This window comes from Petromyzon marinus, unplaced genomic scaffold (genome assembly GCF_048934315.1).
Source record: "Petromyzon marinus isolate PM22_M1 ecotype Great Lakes invasive population unplaced genomic scaffold, UKy_Petmar_22M1.pri1.0 PM_G_Scaffold_6, whole genome shotgun sequence".
In the NCBI taxonomy this organism is placed as follows: Eukaryota; Metazoa; Chordata; class Hyperoartia; order Petromyzontiformes; family Petromyzontidae; genus Petromyzon; species Petromyzon marinus.
This window is the reverse complement of record NW_027423013.1, coordinates 6026498-6054273: the sequence shown is the minus strand read 5'-3', so window position 1 is coordinate 6054273 and position 27776 is coordinate 6026498. Positions and strand designations below refer to the sequence as shown.

At 49.0% G+C, this 27776-nt stretch overlaps 1 protein-coding gene across 1 annotated transcript in view; it reads right to left on the bottom strand.

The window, feature by feature from the left end:
- LOC142918276 (uncharacterized) overlaps window positions 1–27776 on the bottom strand; it is a 69350-nt gene that overhangs the window by 6435 nt on the left and 35139 nt on the right. The window contains exon 3 of the mRNA XM_076062411.1: window positions 1470–2462. Coding sequence (XP_075918526.1) covers window positions 1470–2462 — 993 coding nt within the window. The remainder of the gene's footprint in view (window positions 1–1469; window positions 2463–27776) is intronic.

The following is a 27776-nucleotide window of genomic DNA, read 5'->3' as shown; positions in this document are numbered from 1 at the left end:
CAAGGCACTGTGGTGCATCAGAGACGTTCACAAGGCACTGTGGTGCATCAGAGGCGTTCATAAGGCACGTCACGTGCATCAGAGGCGTTCACAAGGCACGTCACGTGCATCAGAGGCGTTCGCAAGGCACTGTGGTACATCAGAGACGTTCACAAGGCACCGTGGTGCATCAGAGACGTTCTCAAGGCACCGTGGTTCATCAGAGGCGTTCACAAGGCACTGTGGCGCATCAGAGACGTTCACAAGGCACTGTGGTGCATCAGAGGCGTTCACAAGGCACCGTGGTGCATCAGAGACGTTCACAAGGCACCGTGGTGCATCAGAGGCGTTCACAAGGCTCTGTGGTGCATCAGAGGAGTTTACAAGGCACTGTGGTGCATCAGAGGCGTTCACAAGGCACTGTGGTGCATCAGAGGCGTTCACAAGGCACTGTGGTACATCAGAGGCGTTCACAAGGCACGTGACGCATCAGAGGCGTTCACAAGGCACCGTGGTGCATCAGAGGCGTTCACAAGGCACTGTGGTGCATCAGAGACGTTCACAAGGCACTGTGGTGCATCAGAGGCGTTCACAAGGCACCGTGGTCCATCAGAGGCGTTCACAAGGCACTGTGGTGCGTCAGAGGCGTTCACAAGGCAAGGCACGTCACGTGCATCAGAGGCGTTCACAAGGCACTGTGGTGCATCAGAGGCGTTCACAAGGCACTGTGGTGCATCAGACGCGTTCACAAGGCACCGTGGTGCATCAGAGGCATTCACAAGGCACACACGTGCATCAGAGGCGTTCACAAGGCACTGTGGCACATCAGAGGCGTTCACAAGGCACTGTGGTGCATCAGAAGCGTTCACAAGGCACGTCACGTGCATCAGAGGCGTTCACAAGGCACTGTGGTGCATCAGAGACGTTCACAAGGCACTGTGGTGCATCAGACGCGTTCACAAGGCACGTGGCACATCAGAGGCATTCACAAGGCACTGTGGTGCATCAGAGGCGTTCACAAGGCACGTGGCACATCAGAGGCATTCACAAGGCACTGTGGTGCATCAGAGGCGTTCACAAGGCACGTGATTTTGTTTCTGCTGAAGGTCAAGTCGAGGTCAAAGTGATTTGCCGCTCAGGTGAGCGGCGGTGCTCGTGTCCGGTTTCACAGCCCTGAGCCGATGGTGGAAATTCCATATTCCTCTGGCGGGGCCGATCCCTTTCAACTCCCCCCCCCCCCCCCCCCCAACAAAGTGGTCGTTATTTTATCGACCCTGGCAGGACTGGAAAGGCGGCGGGAATTAATCTCCTGAAATGTCGGAGATAGGCGCACGCGAATGAAGATGCATACACACACACACATGCATTCATTCGTTTGCACTACAGATCGGTGAAATAAATGTGTGGTCTTAATGAGGACCTACTGTGCAATGTGTGTTGACGTTCGCGACATCGCGGGGGGGAGGGGGGGTGTGAGGGAGCTCCGTTACCTGTGAGCGTTGTGGGATGGCACGGCCGTGCGAGGCGTCGCGCGCCGCCACGCAGCAGATCACCCCGGCCGGGGGTGCCGGCGGGGCGCGCCTGGTGCCGGCCTGGCTCACAGCGGCAGCAGCGGCAGCAGCGCCGAGGGCTTTCACGCCGTGCCACAATAACACCCCACTGCTACCACCACCACCATCGCCGTCACTACCGCTACTACCATCGCCACCATCGCCACCATCGCCACCATCAATATTACAATCAGCACTATCACTACCAACACCACCGTCAATACCACCACTACCATCACCACCATTGCCACCATCAATATTACAACCAGCACTACCACGACCAACACCACCGTCACTACCACTACTACCATCGCCACCATTGCCACCATCTATATTACAACCAGCACTATCACTACCAACACCACCGTCACTACCACTACTACCATCACCACCATCGCCACCGTCAATATTACAACCAGCACTACCACGACCAACACCACCGTCAATACCACTACTACCATCACCACCAATGCCACAATCAATATTACAACCAGCACTACCACGACCAACACCACCGTCACTACCACTACTACCATCGCCACCATTGCCACCATCAATATTACAACCAGCACTATCACTACCAACACTACCGTCAATACCACCACCATTGCCACCATCAATATTACAACCACCACTACCAACACTACCACCACCACCATCATCAATACCACTACTACCATCACCACCATTGCCACCATCAATATTACAACCAGCACTACCAACACCACCACCACCATCAATACCACCACTACCATCACCACCAATGTCATAACCACCACTGCCACCGTAATCAATACCACCACTGCCATCACCGCTGCTAGCACGTGGAATAAGCCGCCCTACCTGCCACTCGCCCGTTGCCCACGCCGGCGTCGACACCGGCCGCACGCCCGTCGCGAACCCCCAACAAGCGTAGCCCTTCTGAGAGCCTGGCTGGCACTCAGCCACACCTGGCTGATACACAGACACACCTGGCTGGCACTCAGTCATGCCTGGCCGATACACAGACACACCTGGCCGATACACAGACACACCTGGCTGATACACAGGCACACCTGGCTGATAAACAGACACACCTGGCTGATACACAGACACACCTGGCTGGTACACAGGTACACCTGGCTGATACACAGACACACCTGGCTGGTACTTATCTACACCTGGCCGATACACAGACACACCTGTCCGAGGCACACCTGGAGGTACGTGCAGGTAACCCTGCGATTGTGAGACTAGCCCGGTGCCGACACCACGTGACGCAGCGCCTGCGAGTGGCCACATGGTGCTCGCGGCTGCGGCCTCTCCTCCTTCTCCTCCTGCTAAGGAGTTGGAGTTGGGAAGAGTCTCGCTGGCAGCGCTGCACTGCATGGCGGTCGTGACGCTGCTGCTGCCTCTGTTGCCGATGATGATGCTGTCAGATAGCGACAAGGGCAGTGATGATGATGATGCTGTCAGATAGCGACAAGGGCAGTGATGATGATGTTGTCAGATAGCGACAAGGGCAGTGATGATGATGCTGTCAGATAGCGACAAGGGCAGTGATGATGATGATGTCAGATAGCGACAAGGGCAGTGATGATGCTGCTGTCAGATAGCGACAAGGGCAGTGATGATGATGCTGTCAGATAGCGACAAGGGCAGTGATGATGATGCTGTCAGATAGCGACAAGGGCTGTGATGATGCTGCTGCTGTCGAGGGCCGATGATGATGCTGCTGATGATGATGATTCAACTGATGATGCCACTTAATGCTATCGCAGCTGGTGACGATGATGATGATTGACAAACATGATTATTATATTCTTTGGTTCTTTCTGTAAAGCCACGTAGATAGAAAAAATATATATAAAAATAATAACAATATCATATAGCGGGAGAGCTGCTGAGGCAGGAAACATAGATGTGATTCCTGCAGTCACGAAAGCTTTAAGTCATTAATATTATGGTCATCGCAAAACATCCTAACGGCTCGGCATTGTACGAAATGCATAACGTAACCCAAGAGCTACAGCATTATTACTACCACTACTGCTTAACGCGGTGTTTGTTGTTGTTGTTGAAATTAAGAATGATCACATTCTCCAGAAAGTGCGTCTATGAATCTGGAGACTACGGTAGAGAACGCACAGAGTTGGGGGTCTGTCACGCGTCCACACCCCACCCCCCACTCAGCTATTTGTAGCTCGAATAACAAACGTCGTAAACTCGAGACAACAGACCGTCCTGCTGGCCAGGTGAAGGTTCACTTTGTGCCCCAACTCCTTACAACATCACCACCACCACCAATGTCGAGTCCAGTGAACGATCATTAACAAGCCCTCCACAGCGCCGGCGGTAGCCACCGCTCCACACACACACCGAGTGAACAATTCACTATTCACTAGGCTCACTCCTCCTTCAGCCTGCCCGCCTTGATTCATCAATCAGTGGGATTGCGACACTAATTTGCATAATTGATTGGCCGATGCCTTGACGGCCACGTGACGCTGGGAAGCCACGCGCGTGGATGTCAATGATTGCCAATCGGGTTAATGAGTTAATTGCGAGAGCACGTGACGTGGACGCGTGTTTACAATGCATCATTGGCACTTATCTATTATATTCATCACTCGCACGAGTGGGTGGAGGTTTATACATTGTGTCCGTGTGTGTGTCTGTGTCCGTGTGTGTGTCTATGTGTGTGTGTGTATTCATGTGTGTGTATCCGTGTGTGTGTCTGTGTGTGTGTCTGTGTGTGTGTCCGTGTCTGTGTGTGTCCGTGTGTGTCTATCTGTGTGTGTGTGTCTGTGTGTGTGTCTGTGTGTGTCTGTGTGTGTCCGTGTGTGTGTCTGTGTCTGTGTGTGTGTGTCTGTGTGTCCGTGTGTGTGTCTGTGTGTGTGTCTGTGTGTGTGTCCGTGTCTGTGTGTGTCCGTGTGTGTCTATCTGTGTGTGTGTGTCAAAGTGGGGAGCGGTGGTGTAGTGGTTAGCGCTACGCTGCGCTACGAACCCGGCGACCCAAGTTCGAATCCCGCTCACGGCCAACACCAGTGACGATTATCTGAACCGGTCCCGGGCCTCCCCTAGGTCGACTCAGCCTCAAATTAGTACCTGGTGCGGTGTGTAAACATCGCCACGGGGGAGACAAAGGTGGTCGGGCGTGGTGCTGGACACCCAACCCCTCGTGTACTGTTCCAGCCTTTACAGGTGCTACTCGCTAGCAGCACTTGCCCCTACAGTCTGTTAAGGCTATATGGGGGATCTTTGTCTTTTTCTCTGTGTGTGGGTGTGTGGGTGGGTGTGTCTGTCTGTGTGGGTGTGTGTGTGGGTGTGTGTGTGTGTGGGTGTGTGGGTAGGTGTATGTGTGTGTGTGGGTGTCTGTGGGTGTGTGTGGATCGACACTTCACGTGGCCTCAGGGTGCACATAGCCTGGCACAAGCGTCGTGGTGACGTCACCGCCACTTAGTGGTGAATGGCGGTTGTTGTTGTTGTGTGGATGTGGGTGTGTGTGTGGGTGTGTGTGTAGGTTTTTGTGTGTCTGTGTGTAGGTGTGTGTGTGTCTGTGTAAGTGTCTCTGTGTGTGTGTGTGGATGTGTATGTGGGTGTGTGTGTGTCAGTGTGGGTGTGTGTGTGGGTGTGTGTGTGTGGGTGTGTGGGTGGGTGGGTGTGTGGGTAGGTGTGTGTGTAGGTGTGTGTGTGTGTGTCTGTGTGGGTGTGTGTGGGTGTATGTGTGTCTGTGTGTCTGTGGGTGTGTCTGTGTGTGTGTGGGTGTGTGTGTGGGTGTGTGTGTCTGTGTGGATGTGTGTGTGTCTGTGTGTGTGTGAGTGTGTGTCTGTGTGGGTGTGTGTGTCTGTGTGTGTCTGTGTGTGTGTCTGTGTGTGGGTGTGTCTGTGTGTCTGTGTGTGTCTGTGTGTGTGTCTGTGTGTGTGTCTGTCTGTGTGTCTGTCTGTGTGTCTGTGTGTGTGTGACTCTGCTCATGCAGTGGAGGAGTTGGAGACGCTGCTGCTGAGACTGGAGCGTGCCACTACGAGATGGGGCCTTACCATCAGCCTCACCAAAACTAAGCACCTGCCTGGGTATTTTGTACCATCGGACACTCCACCCCCACAACTCCCAATCGGTGATGGGGCATTTGTGGAGAGAGTGGAGAGTTTCCCATACCTGGGCAGTGTGCTTATGAGCGGCTCCAGTTTAACAGCAGAGGTCTCACTCCGAATCAGTCGAGCGCCAATATCTTTTCATCGGTTGCGTAACGCTGTGTGGAAGCTACCTGATCTGTCGCTCGGCACTAAGCTTCAGATCTCGGCCACGGTCATTCCCTCCCTTCTCTACGCTTGCGAAACGTGGACCCCCTAATGGAACATCTTCGCCGGTTAGAAACATTTAGGCTGGCCCGCCTACAATCCATCCTGGGTTTAACCAGGCTGGATTGTGTGAGGAGCTCACAAATCCTTGAAAGATCTGGGCACGGTCCCAACGGTGAGCTCCTCCGGCAGGCAAGGCTGCGTTGGCTGGGTCATGTAGCCCGCATGCCCAGCCACCGCATGCCGAAACAGATTTTGTCCGGCCGGATCGAGGGGGCTAAACGGGCGCGGCAAGGGCTAGAGAGGAGATGGAGTGATGTGGTACAGGAGGACGTGGAGCTGAGTGGACTTGACGTTGACTCGTACCAGCGGTGTCAAGATCGGCCTCTGTGGAGGAGGCTCGTGAAGGACGTTACTGGGCACTTGGAGATAGTCGCCCTCCAACAACAACGGAGGGCGGAGGAGCGACGCTCAGAACAACGAGCGGAGCGCCAGGTGGCTAAAGCACAACAAGTTGCCATAGTAGGGGGCACATGTGGTGCATCAGCCAGTCATCTCAGTCAGTAGACCCGATGCACCTAGGTCTGCCCCGTGACCTCCTGCCAGTGGGCGTTCGACACTTCACGTGGCCTCAAGGTGCACCTAGCCTGGCACAAGCGTCATGGTGACGTCACCGCCACTTAGTGGCGAATGGTGGTTGTTGTTGTTGGCAAAAACAACTCCCTACCTCCACGTGGTGCTGGACGGGCAACGTTGTCGTGGACAGTGCTGTGGGGTGGAGGGCCAATTCCAATCGGCCTCTACTCTCAGGGCATTTGCGACCACCATAGCGGCTAATTAATTGAAGGTGGAGGGGTTACCCACTCACCCACCCACTCACCCACACACTCACCCACACACTCACCCAGACACTCACACATCCACCCACTCACCCAGTCGCCCACCCACTCACCCAGACACTCACCACCCACTCACTCACCCACCCACTCACACAGTCGCCCACTCACCCACCCAACCACCCGCCCACACACACACACTCACCCAGTCGCCCACCCACTGACCCACCCACTCACCCAGACACTCACCACCCACTCACCCACTCACCCACCCGCCCACTCACCCAGCCACTCACAACAACCGCCACTAATTGGCGGTGACGTCACCACGACGCTTGTGCCAGGCTCACGTGGTTAGCATTAATTAATTAAACCATCTCCACCTTCAATTAATTACCGCTAACCACGTGACCCTAGCACAAGCGTCGTGGTGACGTCACCACCAATTAGTGGCGGTTGTTGTGAGTGGCTGGGTGAGTGGCTGGGTGAGCGAGCAGGTGAGTGAGTGGGTGAGTGGCTGAGAGAGTGGGTGGGTGAGCGTGTGGGCGACTGGGTGAGTGGGTGGGTGAGTGGGTGGTGAGTGTGTGGGTGAGTGTGTGAGCGACTGGGTGAGTGAGTGTGTGGGTGGGTGAGTGAGTGAGTGTGTGAGGTGAGTGTGTGAGCGACTGGGTGAGCGACTAGGTGAGTGAGTGGGTGGATGAGTGGGTGGGTGACTGTGTGAGTGAGTGAGCAACTGTGTGAGTGAGTGGATGTGTGAGTGTGTGTGTAAATGGGAGAGTGAGTGGGTGTGTGTGTGAGCGAATGGGTGTGTGAGTGAGCGACTGGGTGAGTGTGTGGGTGGGTGAGTGTGTAGATGAGTATGTGAGCGACTGGACGAGTGAGTGTATGAGTGTCTGGGTGAGTGTGTGGGTGAGTGAGTGAGTGAGCGACTGGGTGAGTGGGTAGTGTGTGGGTGAGTGTGTGAGCGACTGGGTGAGTGGGTGTATGTGTGACTGTGTGAGTGAGTGAGCAACTGGGTGAGCAACTGGGTGTGTGAGTGAGTGTGTGGGCGACTGGGTGAGTGTGTGAGTGTGTGTGTGAGTGTCTGGGTGAGTGAGTGGGTGTGGGTGGGTGTGAGTGTCTGGGTGAGTGGGTGACTTTGGCGCAGTAGGGGGCACAGGTGGTGCATCAGCCAGTCATCTCAGTCATCTCAGTCAGTCGACCCGTGACACCTACTGGGCCTGCCCCGTGACCTCCTGCCAGCGGGCGTTCGACACTTCACGTGGCCTCAAGGTGCACCTAGCCTGGCACAAGCGTCGTGGTGACGTCACCGCCACTTAGTGGCGAATGGCGATTGTTGTTGTTGTTGACAAAAACAACTCCCTACCTCCCCGCGGTGCCGGACGGACAACGTTGTCGTGGACAGTGCTGTGGGGTGGAGGGCCAATTCCAATCGGCCTCTTCTCTCAGGGCATTTGCGACCACCATAGCGGCTAATTAATTGAAGGTGGAGGGGCTGGTAACCCCTCCACCTTCATTTACTTAATTGAAGGTGGAGGGGTTACCCACTCACCCACCCACTCACCCAGACACTCACACATCCACCCACTCACCCAGTCGCCCACCCACTCACCCACCCACTCACCCAGACACCACCCACTCACACATCCACTCACCCACCCATTCACCCAGACACTCACACATCCACCCACTCACCCAGTCGCCCACCCACTCACCCAGACACTCATCCAGACACTCACCACCCACTCACCCACCCACTCACCCAGTCGCCCAATCACCCAGTGGCCCACTTACACGCTCACCCACACACCCAGCCACTCACAACAATCGCCACTAATTGGCGGTGACGTCACCACGACGCATGTGCCAGGCTCACGTGGTTAGCAGTAATTAATGAATTAAGCCCCTCTCCACCTTCAATTAATTAACCCCTCCACCTTCAATTGATTACCGCTAACCACGTGACCCTGGCACAAGCGTCGTGGTGACGTCACCGCCAATTAGTGGCGATTGTTGTGTGTGGCTGGGTGAGTGGCTGGGTGAGCGAGCAGGTGAGTGAGTGGGTGAGTGGCTGGGTGAGCGAGCGGGTGAGTGGGTGGGTGAGTGGGTGGTGAGTGTGTGAGCGACTGGGTGAGTGAGTGTGTGGGTGGGTGAGTGAGTGAATGAGTGGGTGAGTGAGTGTGTGAGGTGAGTGTGTGGGCGACTGGGTGAGTGTGTAGGTGAGTGGGTGAGTGAGTGAGTGTGTGAGGTGAATGTGTGAGCGACTGGGTGAGCGACTAGGTGAGTGTGTGGCTGGATCAGTGGGTGGGTGACTGTGTGAGTGAATGAGCAACTGGGTGAGCAACTGGGTGAGTGAGTGAGTGTGTGAGGTGAGTGTGTGGGCGACTGGGTGAGTGGGTGGGTGAGTGGGTGGTGAGTGTGTGAGCGACTGGGTGAGTGAGTGTGTGGGTGAGTGAGTGAGTGTGTGAGGTGAGTGTGTGAGCGACTGGGTGAGCGACTAGGTGAGTGTGTAGGTGGATGAGTGGGTGGGTGACTGTGTGAGTGAGTGAGCAACTGGGTGTGCGACTGGGTGAGTGAGTGGGTGTGTGTGTAGATGAGTATGTGAGCGACTGGACGAGTGAGTGTATGAGTGGTTGGGTGAGTGTGTGGGTGGGTGAGTGGCTGAGTGAGTGGGCGAGTAAGTGAGCAAGTGAGTGGGTGAGCCAGCAGGTGAGTGATTGGGGAGTGGCTGAGTGAGTGGGTGAGTAAATGGTTGGGTGAATGTGTGAGCGACTCGGTGAGTGAGTGGATGAGTGAGGAGGGGTGCTGCGGAGGGTGGGGGGGATGTACAGGGGGTGAGGGGTAATGATTATTATACAAGGCAGTCCAAAAGTTAGGACACAGTTTCTTGGGTTTCTCTTTAAGTTCATTGGATTTTTCGAGTTTATAAAGTTTAACACGTAGGCTTTCGCGACCAATATTATTCATAATAAAGGTTTTTGGGTTAGATCGCGTTATTTATAAATGTGTCGTAACCCTCCACCACCCGACACGGCCAATCAGCAAAAAAAGTGTCACGTTGACAAAAGACAAATAGTTCACTACTTAAACCCACCGGTGTGTTGAAGAGTGAATCCACAACATTTACAGTGTGAGTAGTACTGTGACTTTTCGCTCGTAAATACATCCAGCATCATCGGGCAATTCGCCAGAATGGTAAAGCCCTCGCTTGCTCCCGGTTTTATATAGGGCAGCAGGGTGACGTCATCATTTAACTCATATCAGGTGCAGTGATTAGAGGCGGAGGGGGGTATTGTAATTATGTAATCGATTAGTAATCAGTCAATGGTTATGATTAGTAATGAGTTGTAGATTAGTAATTAGTTGTAATATGAGTTAGTGATTATATGCTATGTTAGTAATCCGTTAATTAGTATGTGTTTCCCCTATAAGGAATTGTAATATGTATTATTTAATAATACGCTTCCAGGCCGCACTAAGCCTGTAGCTGTCAGAGCGATTAAAGTTATTTTTATTCCTCTCAATTTCAATGGATTCTCTAATTAGTCTTTGCCAGTAATAATTAGTTTTACACAACACTTCAACGTTATCAAAATCAATTGAGTGTCCTTGTTGACAAGCATGTTCTGCCACTGCCGACAGTTGTTTTTGAGATAATTTAATATTTATTTGATGTTCTTTTAGTCTTACGCTGATGTTACGTCCCGTCTGTCTAATATAGCATCTGCCACATAAACAATCAATCCGATATACACCTTATGTTGATAATTTAGGTAATGCGTCTTTAGTGCAAGATACTAGTTTTTGAATTTTGTGTACTGTACCAAATCTTACTGTAATGTTTTGCTTTTGCAAAACACGAGCTAATTTGTCAGTTACTCCTGAGATATATGGAATTTTTATTGTTTTAACAATCTGATCGCTTTCAGCAGTATTGCTTTGCGACCGTGATTTGGCATTCAGTGCTCTGTTGATTTGAACATTATTGTAGCCATTCTGTCGTAGTGCGTCTTTAACGTGTTTGATCTCTCTCACTAGACTTCACCATCTGACACTGTTTTAGCCCGATGTATGAGCGTCTTGATAAGAGAGGATTTCTGAGCTGGATAATGATGCGAATCTGCATTCAGATAGGCATCAGTGTGCGTTTGCTTTCTGTAAACGCTGTGTGTTATTTTACCGTTTAGGCCATGTCCAAGCAAAATATCTAGGAATGGGAGTGTGTTATTCACCTCCATTTCCATGGTGAACTGGATGGCCGGGTTTTGTGCATTGAGATGACTTAGAAAATCATTAAGCGTATCTTTACCATGTGGCCAGACAACCAAAGTGTCATCCACATATCTAAACCAAAAAGATGGTTTTATTGTGAATTATTTGTCTTTTGTCAACGTGACACTTTTTTTTGCTGATTGGCCGTGTCGGGTGGTGGAGGGTTACGACACATTTATAAATAACGCGATCTAACCCAAACACCTTTATCATGAGTCTATATAGGTGGCTCTGCTTAAACGCGTCTCTCTCTCTCTCTCTCCATCCATCTCTGTCTCCACTCTCTCCCTCTCTTCCTATCCCCTGTAGGTTCGGGCCCGAGCGAGTTCCTGCCGGGGATTTGGCTCTTCAGGGGTTGATTCCCCCCGTGGCTTTGTCGGCACGAGGCGACCGCGCAGAGCGTCAAGGGCTCCACCGGGCCCCAAGGCGCTGCCCCAGCACCACCGTAGCAGCCAAACCACCGGTGCTCGGCATGGCCTGCATGAAGAAGGTCCTGCTGGACCTCATGTTGCGCACGGGGTACAACATCGTTCGGGAGAACGGACAGAGGAGGTTCGGACCGCCGCCCGACTGGCGGGGGCCCCCTCCCGCCCGTGGCTGCGAGGTGTTTCTGGGGAGGATCCCGCGCGACCTCTACGAGGATGAGCTGGTGCCCGTGCTGGAGACGGTGTGGAAGCTCTACCAGCTCCACCTCATGATGGATTATAGCGGAGAGAACCGCGGCTACGCGTTCGCTACCTACACGACGCTCGCCCAAGCCACGGATCCCGTCAAGAAACTCGACAAGGTAGAGATCCGTCCCGGACGCCGCATTGCAGTCTGCATCAGCGTGGACAATCGCTGCCTCTTCATTGGGGGGCTGCCAAAGGACAAGAAGCGAGCGGAGGTGATGATGGCGATGAGCGGTGCCACGGAGGGCGTGGTGGACGTCAAGATGAGCTTCTGTTGCTGGGACAAAACCCTCAACCGAGGCTACGCGTTCGTCGAGTACGGGAGCCATCGCGCGGCCGCCATGGCCCGGAAGAAGCTCCTTCGAATCACCTTGCAGCTATGGGGCCGGACCATCAAGGTGGACTGGGCCATCCCGGAACGGGTGGCTGCGGCCGCGGCGGTGGAGATGGAGGCGGCCGTGCCAGACCTGCTGCAGCCGGAGTGCACGGGCACCGGCAAAGCCGCACACAGCCTGTTTGAGGGCTGGGGGGCACGCACGTGGCTGTGGTGGGTACCTCTCCACCTGCGGCCCATGCCCGTAGCTCTCGAGGCGCTGCCGGAGGCGGCCATGCTGTCGTGGGAGGTGCGGCTGCGGATGCTGTGCCGGACCGCCGGCATCAGCTACCCAATCTTCGAGCTGCACGCTCACTCGGAGCCCGGGATACCTGTGGGCCTCCTCTATAAGGTGTCGATTCCCGGGGTGGAAGAAGGCGCCGACATCTTCCCCGAATTTCTGAGCTCCAGCGAGGAGGGAGCACGGGAGGTGGCATGTCAGCTCGCCTACAACATCCTCAGCAAGGCAAATCCTCTGAGAATGTGGCCAGAGGCGTGGCTAGGCCCCGCCTCCGGCCACGCCCTCTCGTGGAACCTTTCGCAAAGGTTACCGGAGTAACTCGGCTAGCCCCACCTGTTGCCTTTGCCCCAGATGCGCCTCCTTCCCTGATTGGTTGTTACCTCCGTGGCCGTACCCGTGAAGCCCTTGCCAGGCCAGCGGGTGTCACCCTGTCATGTCAGCAGGTGTCACCCTGTCATGTCAGCAGGTGTCACCCTGTCATGTCAGCAGGTGTCACCTTGTGATGTCAGCAGATGTCACCTTGTCATGTCAGCAGGTGTCACCCTGTCATGTCAGCAGGTGTTACCCTGTCATGTCAGCAGGTGTCACCCTGTGATGTCAGCAGGTGTCACCCTGTGATGTCAGCAGGTGTCACCCTGTCATTGCACTTTAATGAAAACCGACAACAGAATCCTTGAAGAAAAAAACTAATTCAGGTGTTTGACATGTCGACGCCATTTCGTTTTGAAAATGTAGCGGAGAAAAATATATATTGTTCACATCGCATTCTGTTTTGTCAATGATCTCTGTAACGTGCGACTGCTCTGCAAGCCATGCATTAACCCCTTTCTGTCTCAATTTAATTCCCAGCATGCAATTCTCCAAGCCTCAGATTTTAGAAAATCTTTCGCGCAACTTTAATCCTAGTAAATATATTTTTTTCTTTTAAAACACAAGCATTATATTTAGTCTATTGCATGGCTAAAGTATTCTAAGTAAAAATATAAATTGTATTAAACCAATGTTAGATCATCGCTATGATAAATATATTTCTACCCTACAATATACAAATCTACATTGTGCTAATGTTTCAATTCTACTTTTATTAACTTACAAATATATTGTCTAGGACACATTTTCAAAGAAATATTTTCATGTACCCAGACAATATTTGCACGTGCCCACATTAAAAAAACTTGCAGACTGCATACGTAACTACGACAACAGAATCCTTGAAGAAAAAACGAATTCAGGTGTTTGACATTTCGTTTTGTACGGGAGAAAAATATATATTGTTCACATCGCATTCTGATGTCAAAACATTTGATTCTTTATAAAATTCAAAAACCCTTGAACAACTTTGCTGCACACGGAGATGTCCGTGCATGCCTCGTTTCCACAGCTTCTATCCCGCTGCCATTTGTATTTCATGCACATACCGCTGTTAAGAGTTTGATGTTTTATTGATTTTCCATTTAGGTGTTTTTTTCCTGTAATGTTTTTTTGTAAATTTTTTAGTGGAAATAAAGTCCTGAAAAGTCTCTTCCTCTCTCTCTCTCCACTCTCTCGGCCGAGTCTCTGCCACTTTTGGTTCTGAGTGTCGCATGTTTGGGATCCTTCTTTCCCTCCTCTGTGGATTTAATTTGATTTGCTGATTTACACGTCAACATATTTAAGACTTTTTCCTAATCATTACCAACGTTTCCATGGCCAGGCACTTTAGAGTAACTTATTACCTTTTCCCACAGCATCATAATATAATTTTCCTGGATCATCACCTTCATAGCTTTGATCCATTACCAACTTTTTTTTTCAAATTTTCTTGCTGTGGTTTTCACACCTGATGATGATTGCTTGTGTTGCAGTCGAAACGTTGTGAGAATTTTATTGTTTTATATTTTTATTATTTTATTGTTTTCCTTATACGTGACTTTACCGAAAGAACCAAGAATATGAATCCCTGCAGTCACGAAAGCTTTAAATCTAAATTCAATCACCAATGGTTTACTGGTTCGTTTTTGTATTTACTTATGCCACCGTCTTTCCCCGTGGGACCATGTGGCGTGAAGTTGTGTCGCACATAAACAGAATCTGTTCACATCACGATTTTCCGTACTCGACTGTCAGTTGCCATCCCCGGGGCAATGTGCACATTTGTCGACTCGGCGAATCGATTTGATTTCGGGTCCCGTTGGGTCGCCCCTTTTGTGCTTTTGCGTGAGCCGGATTTCAACACAATTCCCGATCCGTTGTGGTGCCACGGTCTCGGAGCAACTCTGCCGCCGCCTCGACTCCCCCGTGGCCCCCCACACCGAGCACGCACCTGCAGCGCGCACATGTAGCGTCCTGGCGGGGGATTGCCCGTCACGACGGGTTTTCATCCGAAGGGTCTCTGGGATGAAGTCCCGCGGTTTCCCGGTGCCAGGAGAATGGCCGACCCTCGCAGAGCAAGTCACATTGCGGCGCCCCTGAGTTGGCTTCAAATTGTTTGGGCGCGCGAAGGTTCGCCGGGTCGGCGGCGACGAGTCGCACGCGACGCTCCCCGCCGTCTCAAGCCGATCGCGGAATCCGTGTGACGCCGGCGAGCGCCGCTACGAGGCGGCGATAGGCAAAGTTCCCTTTCGTCTTCGTCCCTCCGACTCTCACGGCGTCCGCGCGACGCCGTGAGCACGGCCGCGAGGTACGTGATGGGGCGTGCGAGCATTTGCGGACTTGGGTAGCGGTAGGCCTAGGGTCGGCTCGTAGAATATTCCCTTCGGGCGGTGCGGGAATTTGCGCCACGAATAAAAGTTAGCAGAGAGCATCGGTGTGGTGCGCGTGTGATTCCCGTGCGGAGTGGCTCCGTGGGCGGATGCGCGGCGAGAGCGAGGGCGGAACCGCGGCCGGAGCTCGCGCGTTGAGATCATCGCCCGTCGGCGTGGACACGGGTGGGCCGCCGCGTGCTGCGTCAGCGTCAGCCGTAGTGGGCGCGCGGCGTGCACGGACACGCGTTGAGATAATCGCCCGCAGGTGCGAGACCGTTCAGGCCCCGTGTTAACGACGGCTGCGGTGCGTGCGGATGCTCGTGGAGGTAATCACTCGCCGGTGTAGGCGCTAGCGTGCCGCTGTCCGCTGCATTAGCGATAGCCGCGGTGCGCGCGGGGGTGCGTGGGTTTACTCCGTGCGGCCGTGAGCCAGCAGCACGAGTCTGTCCCTCGGAGAGGGCGCTAGCGCGGGGGGCCCGATCGCTCGGTTGGCGGGGTCCCGGCGGGAGCCGACCGACGCGGTGGAGGAGGCGGCGGAAGGGGCGGACGTCGCGCCCCACCTGCCCAGCGAGGGCGGTGGGGTGGACGTCGGCCCCCACACCGCCATGGCCCTGTACACGTTAAAGTATTGAGCACAAACTCAAGGAGCAGGGAAAATGGTAATGTTGCTTGGATTTAATTTTAATATCATTGCAACTGTATAGTTTTGATATGTTTTATTGAAAAACATTCACGTGCATTGGCATGTCCCTCTGTCTCAAACATTAATAATGTATCATCTGCAAATGTCCTTTAGCAATGTAAATGTTTGTTCAACATTGGTATGCAGCTTGAAGAATGACGGAGTCTTATAACTGAAGACACTTCGGATTTTCAATCAAAATTTACAAATAATCCACTCTACCATAAACATGCTACATTCCAGCTAAAGTATAGTAGTATATGACTGTAAAGTAGTATGGTGTATAGCACAGATATTTCGTACAAACCCAGTGAGATGGGAGTGCTGCTTTGATGTATTACGCTTGGATCCGATCTCATGGGTTCAATTCAGGCTAACCCCTAAGGGTACAATTTTATTTTTACAGTTTCAATCGGACCAAGTACGTGGGGAGGTTTATCCCAAGTCAACGTGGCTTAAAATCTGCCATGCTGAAATAAAATAGCTGGACGTTATTGCTTCTGACGTGAGTGCAGGACTCGCTATCCATGCCAAGGTGCGGAGGCTCATTTTGGCGACCAAAGGAATTCCGAATGCATGTTACAATAACGTTCATTTCAGATGACTGGATTCATTGGTAGAGTGCTCCAACTTGGGCAGAGATATCTGGCTGGAAAGTGATGTGGTTAAAACGTTTGTCTCGCAGTTTTAAAGGTTGCAATTTCAAAATACAGTTTGGGCATCAGAGCTCAATAAATTGAGTACTACTCTGTGTGAGGTTAACAGGAGTCATCCAATGGAGAGACTGGGCTACGCCATATAAATGTGGAATTTACATCAGTTGACAGGTCAAACGTACTCTTTGTCCTTTTTGGTCACATTATTATAGGCTAGTGGTGTTTGTGTGTTTTAATCACAGAGATGGGGGGGGGGGGCATTGCACCTCGCTACACCCATCCACTGCTGACGGTAGAGGTTGTGTCTGTGTGTATACACAGACACAGTGTAAACACACACAGTGTACACACACACACATTGTACACACACACAGTGTAAACACACACACAGTGTACACACACACAGATTGTACACACACAGAGTGTACACACACACACATTGTACACACACACAGTGTAAACACACACACAGTGTACACACACACAGATTGTACACACACAGAGTGTACACACACAGTGTACACACACTGTACACACATACACACAGTGTACACACACAGTGTACACACACACACAGTGTACACAAACACATAGTGTAAACACACATAGTGTACACAGACACAGTGTACACACACACAGTGTACACACACACACTGTACACACAGTGTGCACACACCGTACACAGACAGTGTACACACACATACAGTGTACACAGACACAGTGTACACACACACAGTGTACACACACATAGAGTGTACACACACAGTGTAAACACACAGTATAAACACACACAGTGTACACACACAGTGTACACAGACACAGTGAACACACACACACAGTGTAAACACACAGAGTGTACACACACAGTGTAAACACACACAGTGTACACAGAGTGTACACACACAGTGTACACACACACGCATTGTGTACACACACACAGTATACACACACATTGTGTACACACACATTGTGTACACACACACACAGTGTACACACACACAGTGTACACACACACAGTGTACACACAGACACATTGCGTACACACACAGTGTACACACAGACACATTGCGTACACACACAGTGTACACACAGACACATTGTGTACACACACAGTATACACACACAATGTACACACAGTGTATACACACACAGTGTATACACACACAGTGTATACACACAGTGTACACACACACAGTGTACACACACAGTGTATACACACACATTGTGTACACACACAGTGTACACACACACACAGTGTACACACACAGTGTACACACACACACAGTGTACACACACTGTGTACACACACACAGTGTACACACACACAGTGTACACACACACAGTGTACACACACAGTGTACACACACACAGTGTATACACACAGTGTATACACACACAGTGTACACACACAGTGTACACACACACACACAGTGTACACACACACAGTGTATACACAATAATGTCCACGTTGTTGTAGCTGAGCCCACACACCCAAGGGAGGGAGCAATGGAAAATGAATCTAAATCAACTTAAACTCCAATCCCGCTCTGTGACGTCACCACTCAGCATTACTTCATCGGCGTGAAACGCCAGGGGGAGGTGTACCTTGCTAGTGACGTCATGTCACCAAAGTATTCCACTGTGCTCTTGAGCGTGACGTCACTTTGCGCTTGGGTCACTGCCGATTGCGTTCCAGTGCCAATCCTTATTTGGGCAAAGCTACGCCCAGTCACTGGCGGCTCATTAACATAATGTACTCGTTAAAGCCCTCGCGAGTTAATTGCGACGAGTTCATTGCCCACGACACATGGGACGAGTAACATTAACATTCATTCTCTAATTTAGTTACGGAGCCGCTCATTGTGGGAGGAACGTATCTCGTTCTCCGGACGTGACGTCACGTCACCTGCTACCGTGTGACGTCACGATCTAAACAGGAAGCTATCGCTTCCTGCACTGAAATCCGAGGTGAGAAATTCTCATTGTGGTTGTTGTGGTGGTGGTTTTGGTGGTTGTTGTTTACCAAGGTAGAGCCTCTCTCTCTCGTAGGGATGTCAGTTGAGTAGCAGCGAGCATGGGAATCGATGTCCAGGTTGCAACTTTACAACGCGGGGCCTAGCCACGCGGGGCCTTGCCTCCTGCCCTCACCTGATTGCATTTACTTTAATTATCTCGCTTAAGTTTAATTTGTCTTCACCCGGCTCGTCACTTTGTAACTTTGTTTTATTGTAAATATTCACGCAGTTTTTATTTTCTTTTGTTAGCAGGCCAAGCCCGCTTGAGCTGCTATACCGCTCTTGTTATCAGAAGCGACCTGCCCACAACAACACAAGGTGAGGCTTTATCAACGTGTGTGAATGTTTTGACTTAAAACTTTGGTGACTGCAGGAATTAATATTCTTGGTTCTTTCGGTAAAGTCACGTAGATAGAAAATAAAAAATAACAATAAAAATAAAAAAATAGTAAATAAAGCAAAAAAAAACCCTCGTTTTGATCGCAACACAAGTAGTCTTTATTTAATTTAATTGTATTATCTGTTATTGTTATTTTCTGTCTACGTAACATTACTGAAAGAAACAAGAATACGTGTGTCAATGTCTATCGGTCAAAGACGCGCAAACTCCAAATATACAGCAAGCGTCAGGGTCGGGATCGAACCCATGACTTCCTGTATATTAGGTGAGGTAGTTAACATCTCACCACGGAAAGAGACACGCAAACTCCAGTTAGCCTCGGCTATGTTCATTGATCCTCGATTAATTACTTGGTGGAGTGAGGAAGCATTAATGCCGAGCAGATGAAGGTGGCCAGGCATGATTCTGGACACGCCACCGCCAGTGTGTGACAGTGTCAAGTTTGTGTTTGCAGTAAAGTCTATTAACTCTATTGCACACGGAGGTTATATCAAAACAATAGTTTATTTTTGTTTTCCTCTGGAACTCATTGTAAGAATGGAAACAGGAGGTGAACACAGCACACACATTCAGCTGAAGTTGGAACTGTTCATCCCCAGCATTCAAGGACATCTGAGCCTGGATTCACACCTCTAAGTTGCGATTGAACATTAATTTATGCATTTCTGCATAACACAAATAGTATTGTTTTCAACACCCTTTGCTATGTCAGCTGAATTTAGCTCTTATAAATATTCCTTTTGTAGCCAGACAGCCGAAATTGTGTACTTAGAGTTTTGGGTGAACATTCATTTTGAAGATGCGAGGGCTTCCAGGCATGTTTATGACATTGCCCTCTCATTGTGTGCCATCACAGCCCGTGCGAGGAATTTGGGAAACTTTTTCACTGCATCATGAATATATGAATAAGTATAGACGTATAAGTCACGTGTTACTGTGTATATATGCATTCCTCTGTGCCTCGATACTGACGTGTAGATGGTGTGTATATTCTTATTTTCTGTCTGCAGCTGACGCTGGTCTGATGGAGCAAAGGCACTCAGCGCAGCTCTGTACGACAAGTCAACAATGCGACCAGCGTGCATACAGCACGGATCGGACTGGAAATTTGACACAGCACCAGAGAACTCGCACTGGAGAGAAACCCTTCAAGTGCAGTGTGTGTGACAAGGCATTTTCACCGTCATCTGCTCTTAAAATACACCAGAGAACACACACGGGAGAGAAACCCTTCAAGTGCAGTGTGTGTGGGGAGGCATTTTCACAGTCATTTGCTCATAAAAGACACCAGCGAACACACACGGGAGAGAAACCCTTCAAGTGCAGTGTGTGTGGGGAGGCATTTTCACAGTCATATAATCTTAAAAGACACCAGAGAACACACACGGGAGAGAAACCCTTCAAGTGCACTGTGTGTGGGAAGGCGTTTGCAAATTCATCTGCTCTGAAAAAACACCAGAGAACACGCACGGGAGAGAAACCCTTCAAGTGCACTGTGTGTGGGAAGGCATTTGCATGGCCATCAGTTCTTCAGGCCCACCAGAGAACACACACAGGAGTGAAACCCTTCAAGTGCACTGTGTGTGGGAAGGCATTTGCATGGCCATCAGTTCTTCAGACCCACCAGAGAACACACACAGGAGAGAAACCCTTCAAGTGCACTGTGTGTGGGAAGGCATTTGCCTGGCCATCAGTTCTTCAGACCCACCAGAGAACACACACAGGAGTGAAACCCTTCAGGTGCACCTTGTGCGGGAAGGCGTTTGCATATTCATCAGTTGTTCAGATCCACCAGAGAACACACACAGGAGAGAAACCCTTCAAGTGCAGTGTGTGTGGGAAGGCATTTTCACAGTCATCTGTTCTTGTAAAACACCAGAGAACACACACAGGAGAGAAACCCTTCAGGTGCACTCTGTGCGGGAAGGCGTTTGCACAGTCACCACATCTTAAAGTACACCAGAGAACACACACAGGAGAGAAACCCTTCAGGTGCATTCTGTGCGGGATGGCGTTTGTACGTGTGTCACATCTTCAAAGACACGAGAGAATACACACGGGAGAGAAACCCTTCAGGTGCACTCTGTGCGGGATGATGTTTGCACAGTTGCCACATCTTAAAGTACACCAGAGAACACACACGGGAGAGAAACCCTTCAGGTGCACTCTATGCGGGATGGCGTTTGCACGTTCATCAAATCGTCAAAGACACCATAGAACACACATGGGAGAGAAACCCTTCAAGTGCAGTCTGTGTGGGAAGGCCTTTTCACAGTCATCTTTTCTAAAAAAACACCAGAGGACACACACAGGAGAGAAACCCTTCCGGTGCACTCTGCTGGAAGGCGTTTCCAGATTCATCAAATCTTCAAGTACACCAGAGAACACAGAAGCATCAGAAGATCTGCAAGGAGAGGAGTCTGAAATCAGCTTGTGAAAGTCAAAGTTCCACAATGAGCCCATCCCTCATGAAACAAGAACCGGAGGAAAATCCCAGCTTTGACACTGTAAAGGAACCGAGGTGAAATGTGAAGAGGTGATGGTGAAGAGCAAAGAAGTGACGGTAAAATGTGAAGATGAAAATTAAGCTCCAAAATGGGACCTTCACATCGATGGAGGCAACGTGAAGCAGGAGGAGAATTCTGACTGAGGCAGAGCGAGGCGACTCCCAGCAGTTTGAGGAAGTGGAGGTGTGGGTGGACTTCCTCCTAGACAATACAAAGTCAAGTGGAGACCCCGTAGATGTGTAAGCCAGAGACGATGTCGCTCCAATAGATGCACCTTTGTCACAGGCCTTTAATGACAAGAATGTGAAGTTGAACACTCAATTCCTAGATTCAACCTGCAGAGTAAGGGCGGCCAGTCTTTGTGGACCTGTGGGTTGGGTCAATCTCTCACCAGGAGCGAGAGACAAGCCCCCAAGCATTCACTATGTTATAATAATAATTGCATTTACACGGTGCTTGCTTAACCGCCTCAGCAACTCGGAGTTTCGTGTCGTACCTCGTCTGAAACACTCGAAGAGCATCCCCAAGTAGCAGCTGCCCCTGTGTGGCACAGGGTGGTGGCCCTAGACCGGCCTGCATGTGGACAAGAGCCTGTCAGTAGGGGGCGATGATTGATGCGTCATCTCAGTTGTGTAGTTTGTAGGTAATCTTGATTCGAAGCTTTCGTGACTGCAGGAATCCACACTCTCGAGTTATTTCAGTAAAGTCACCACGTAGTAGAAACATAACAGACCGCGGCGTTTAGATCACAACACAAGCAATCGTCATCAGGTGGGACAACCACAGCAAGAAGAAGACGCTGAAGTAGTAGGCGCCTACTCCAGCAGTTTCTTCTTGCTGCTGTGCTTGTCCAACCTGATGACGATTGCTTGTGTTGCGATCTAAACTCCGTGATCTATTATTTGTAGCTAATGTTTAGAATTTGCTACATTTTGACCCAGACGCCAGCATGCAATGGCCTACTCGTTTTGAATGACACTACAATAGTACGTTGTACATACACTGTTAAGCAGGCGGTGCGTATTTTTAAAATAGCTTCTTGTTAATACGATGTAACCTGATGCAGTATATTTCACTGCAGTAATTCAATTTTGTTAATATGCCTGTCAATAATTACGAATGAATACTTGTCTGTGCATATTTTAAATGTTATTCTTTTATAAGGTGATGTTGATATCGAAAACTGACACGTAACTGGCATGCCATAAATAGGAAATTAACTCTGCTTATTCGAATCAATGTATTCGTATATATGTTGATAAACTGTTTCAAGCAGATTGTCTCTAACGGCGACTACAGGGACCACGTGATTGTTTAAAAATGTATTTGATTATAACTATAATTGCCTACAATTCGTCATGTGTAGCTTATTTAGACTATAATTTATTCACTACCCAAAATGTATTTACTTGAAAACGTAGAGCTGATATTTGTAAGCAATGTCTTTGTTATTTTTACGTTTGAAAAAAAATATTTGCACAAATTGAACTTGTTCAGATACAAGGTGAATTCACAAGGCTTTGTAAAAAATCCAATATTTCAGAATTTTGCCTTAACAGAGAATATTTTTTTAAATGTTGGTAAAAATAAAGATTCAGAAGTATATATTGTGCCGTGTCTACAATTTTATTGTAAAGTGTAATTGGTAAAAAAATGATGGTTCAATGAGCCACTCTGTCTACAGGAAAGCTACCCATACGGATGCTTACCTGAAACCGGATTCCCACCACCATCCATCCCAGAAGAATTCCGTCATCAAGACTCTGCACCATAGAGCCCAATGCATATCCGACCAGGAACACATAGCCAGTGAACTCAAGCACGTTACACCAAGCTCTTACAATCCGCAAAGCTCTCACTCCAACCATGAAGAAGGACCCTCTTGAGGAGCCTTTCAAAACCATCACTTTGCCCTACATTGCGGGGATCACAAAAAAGATCTCCAAAATCTTGAATAAACACAAGATCCAGGTCCGATTCAACACATTACATAAAACCCGTGATCTGGTCCCGTCTGTAAAAGATGTGATTCCGGACATACAATACCCTGGTGTCTACAAACTAAGTTGCCTCTGTGGTAGTAGTTACATTGGAGAAACCAAACGCCATGTCTCAGACCGCATTCGTGAACACAAAGCAGACCTTAAACACGGTAGGACCAACACCTCGGCCGTGGCAGATCACTGTTATAATTCAGTAGGCTCACATGACATTGACTTCTCCAAGACGGAGGTTCTCTGCAATCCATCTGGCTACCATGAGAGATTCGTTCATGAGGCTATCCACATATACAAGCACAGAGACAATTTCAACCGAGAGGAAGGAATTCTGGCTTAGCAATCATTGGAAGGATTTGATAAACCATTTCGGGTCTTTTGATTGTTCACGCTTACGGTGGCTTTCAGACAGCATACATTAATTTTTCGTCTCCCCCCTCCTCTTTTCCGAACATAGATGGACTCGTCCATCTGAATACCTTCCAAATCACTCTCCGTGGCGCTAACGTTTAAAAATAAATACAAACCGCCACTTCTTTCAAATGTTTCTTGCCGTTGGTTTTGACACCTGATGATGACTGCTTGTGTTACAGTCGAAACGTCGTGAGAATTTTATTATTTTATATATTTTTATTGTTTCCCTTCAACGTGACTTTACCGAAAGAACCAAGAATATAATTCATTGTTTGTTATGTTCGTGTTACATTTTAAACAGAAAATGTTTACATTTGCGGGACCTCTTTGGCCCAGAATTAAAATGGTGACAGAGAAAGGGACGTGGCGTGAACACCTACACACACTCAGTGTACACACACACAGAGTGTACACACACAGAGAAAGGGACGTGGCGTGAACACCTACACACACTCAGTGTACACACACACAGTGTAAACACACACAGTGTACACACACATTGTGTACACACACACAGTGTATACACACAGTGTACACTGTATACACACAGTGTATACAGTGTACACACACACATAGTGTATACACACAGTGTACACACACAGTGTATACACACAGTATACACACACACAGTGTACACACACACACAGTGTACACACAATAATGTCCACGTTGTTGCAGCTGAGCCCACGCACCCAAGGGAGGGAGCAATGTAAAATGAATCTAAATCAACTTAAACTCCAACCCCGCTCTGTGACGTCACCACTCAGCATTACTTCATTAGCGTGAAACGCCATGGGGTGGTGTACCTTGCCAGTGACGTCATGTCACCAAAGTATTTACCCCTCCCCCATCCACCGCGTTCTTGAGCGTGACGTCACCTCCGCTGGGGTCACTGCCGATATCGTTCCATTGCCAATCCTTATTTGGGCAAAGCTACGCCCAGTGACTGGCGGCTCATTAACATAATGTACTCGTTAAAGCCCTCGCGAGTTTATTGCGACGGGTTCAGCACTCACGACATAACGGATGGTACATTAACATAATTTATTCATTCTCTAATATAGTAAGTTACAGACCGCTCATTGTGGGAGGAGCGTGTCTCGTATCTCGGATGTGACGTCATGTCACCTGCTGCTGCGTGACGTCACGAGGTAACAGGAAGCTATCGCTTCCTGCACTGAAATCCGAGGTGAGAAATTCTCATTGCGATTGTGGTTGTTGTGCTGGTGGTGGTGGTTGTTGTTTACCAAGGTAGAGCCTCGCTCTCTCTCGTAGGGATGTCAGTTGAGTAGCAGCGAGCATGGGAATCGATGTCCAAGTTGGAACTTTACAACGCGGGGCCTAGCCACGCGGTGGCCTTGCCTCCTGCCCTCGCCTGATTGCATTCACTTTAATTATCTCGCTTTAAGTTTAATTTGCCTTCACCCGGATCACCACTTTGTAGCTTTGTTTTATTGTAAATATTCACGCAGTTTTTATATTTTTCACAAGGCCAAGCCCGCTTGAGCTGCTATACCGCTCTTGTTATCAGAAGCGACCTGCCCACAACAACACAAGGTGAGGCTTTGTCAACGTGTGTGAATGTTTTGACTTAAAACTTTGGTTACTGCAGGAATTAATATTTTTGGTTCTTTCGGTAAAGTCACATAGATAGAAAATTTAATGAAAATAACAGAAAATAAAAATAATTTAAAAAATTGTAAATAAAGCTAAAAAAACTGACGTCGTTTTGATCGCAACACAAGTGGTCTTAATTTAATGTAATTGTATTATCTGTTATTGTTATTTTCTGTCTACGTAACTTTGCTGAAAGAAACAAGAATACGTGTGTCAATGTCTATCGGTCAAAGACGCTATACGGAGAGATGTGCAAACTCCAAATATACAGCAGGCGTCACGGTCGGGATCAAACCCACGACTTCCTGTACACCAGGTGAGGTAGTTAACATCTCACCACGGAGAGAGACACGCAAACTCCAGTTAGCCTCGGCTATGTTCGTTGATCCTCGATTAATTACTTGGTGTAGTGAGGAAGCATTAATGCTGAGCAGATGAAGGTGGCCAGGCATGATTCTGGACACGCCACCGCCAGTGTGTGACAGTGTCAAGTTTGTGTTTGCAGTAAAGTCTATCAACTCTATTGAACACGGAGGTTATATCAAAACAATAGTTTACTTTTGTTTTCCTCTGGAACTCTTTGTAAGAATGGAAACAGGAGGTGAACACAGCACGCACATGCAGCTGAAGTCGGAACTGTTCATCCCAGCATTCAAGGACATCTGAGCCTGGATTCACACCTCTAAGTTGTGATTGAACATTAATTTATGAATTTCTGCCTAACACAAATAGTATTTCGATTTAAAGCTTTCGTGACTGCAATGATTCATCTTCTTTGGTTCTTTCGGTAAAGTCACGTAGAATGAGAATAAAATAATAAATTGATAAAATAAAATAACACAATAATATTCTCACGACGTTTTGGCCACAACACAAGCGGCCTTCATCAGGTGAAGGGAGCGAGACTGTCTGGTAGGACAGCGCTGGAGTGAGAGAGCCACGTTCAGATCACGGCTTTTAAGCTGTGTGAGAGGAACAAAGAGCCTTGACGAAGGAATTAGCATAAAATTTAGCATTGAAAAGGCTGAATGATTAGCTTGTGACTGGTCAAAGAAATAGCTATGTTAAAAGTTAAAGCATACACATCCGCAGAGGCACCCATTGTTAAAAGGAATTAGCATAGAATTTAGCATTGAAATAGCTAAATTAAGGCATTCGCTTGTAACTGCTACAGAAATAGTTACGTTGAAGTCAGAGCATACACATTCACCGAGGCACTTAGTACAAATCAAAACAGGAGAATTTAGCATTGAAATAACTAGGCGAATTTAGCATTGAAATAACTGGGTGATTTGCTAGTGACTGGTCACAGAAATGACTACAAATCTGAGCTATTCACAGTACTATATAGTGAACCAATAAAAACTAAAATATAAATTACCTTCATGTTATCAATAAACTCTATATTCTCCAATCAGCTAAGCTACCAACCATAAGTCGTTATATATCACAATGCTATATGGCGAAAAAATGGGTGGATTCTTACCCTCAAATTTCCGTACCACGGATAGCTACGGGTCCCATTCAGACGGACGAGTTCGTCCATGGTCGGAACAGAGGAGGGGGAAAGAGACAGCTGCGAAGCCCTAGTATACTCCATGTTGTAAACCATACCATTAACCGTGGTGTGAGAGGTATTAAGAGGCAATGCTGGCGAAAGAGCTGCGGTCTGAAGGTCATCGTAAAATTACAATTAATTAAGAACAGAAATGATTTAACACATCTTTCCAGTGGTTACTGAGCCTGAATCCATCTTCTCGGTTGAAATTGTCTCTGTGCTTGTATATGTGAATGGCCTCATGAACGAATCTCTCATGGTAGCCAGTTGGTTTGCAAAGAACCTCCGTCTTGGAGAAGTCAATGTCATGTGAGCCCACTGAATTGTAACAGTGATCTGCCACGGCAGAGGAGTTCGTCTTACCGTGTTTCAAGTCTGCTTTATGTTCGCGGATGCGATCCGAGATATGTCTTTTGGTTTCTCCAATGTAGCTACTACCACAGAGGCACTTTAGTTTGTAAACGCCCGGGTACTGTATGTCTGGAAGAGCATCTTTTACAGATGGAACTAAATCACGGATTTTGTGTACTGTGTTGAATCGGACCTGGATCTTGTGTTTATTCAGGATTTTGGAGATCTTTTTAGTGACCCCTGCAATGTAGGGTAAGGTGATGGTTTTGAGTGGCTCCACAAGAGGATCCTTCTTCATGACTGGAGTGATGGCTTTGCGGATTGTGTAGTCGGAGTAGCCATTAGCCCTGAGAGCCTGGTGTACGTGTTTGAGTTCACTGGTAATGTGTTCCTGGTCGGAAATGCATTGGGCTCTATGGTATAGAGTCTTGATGAGGCAGTTCTTCTGGGATGGATGGTGGTGGGAATCTGGTTTCAAGTAAGCATCTGTATGGGTAGCTTTCCTGTAGACAGAGTGGCTCATTGAACCATCATGTCTCCTTTTAATTAAGACATCCAGAAAGGGTAGTTTGCCATCTTTTTCGACCTCCATGGTAAATCTGATGGCTGGGTGTATGGAATTGATGTGGTCGCGGAATTGGTCTAGAGCAGGCT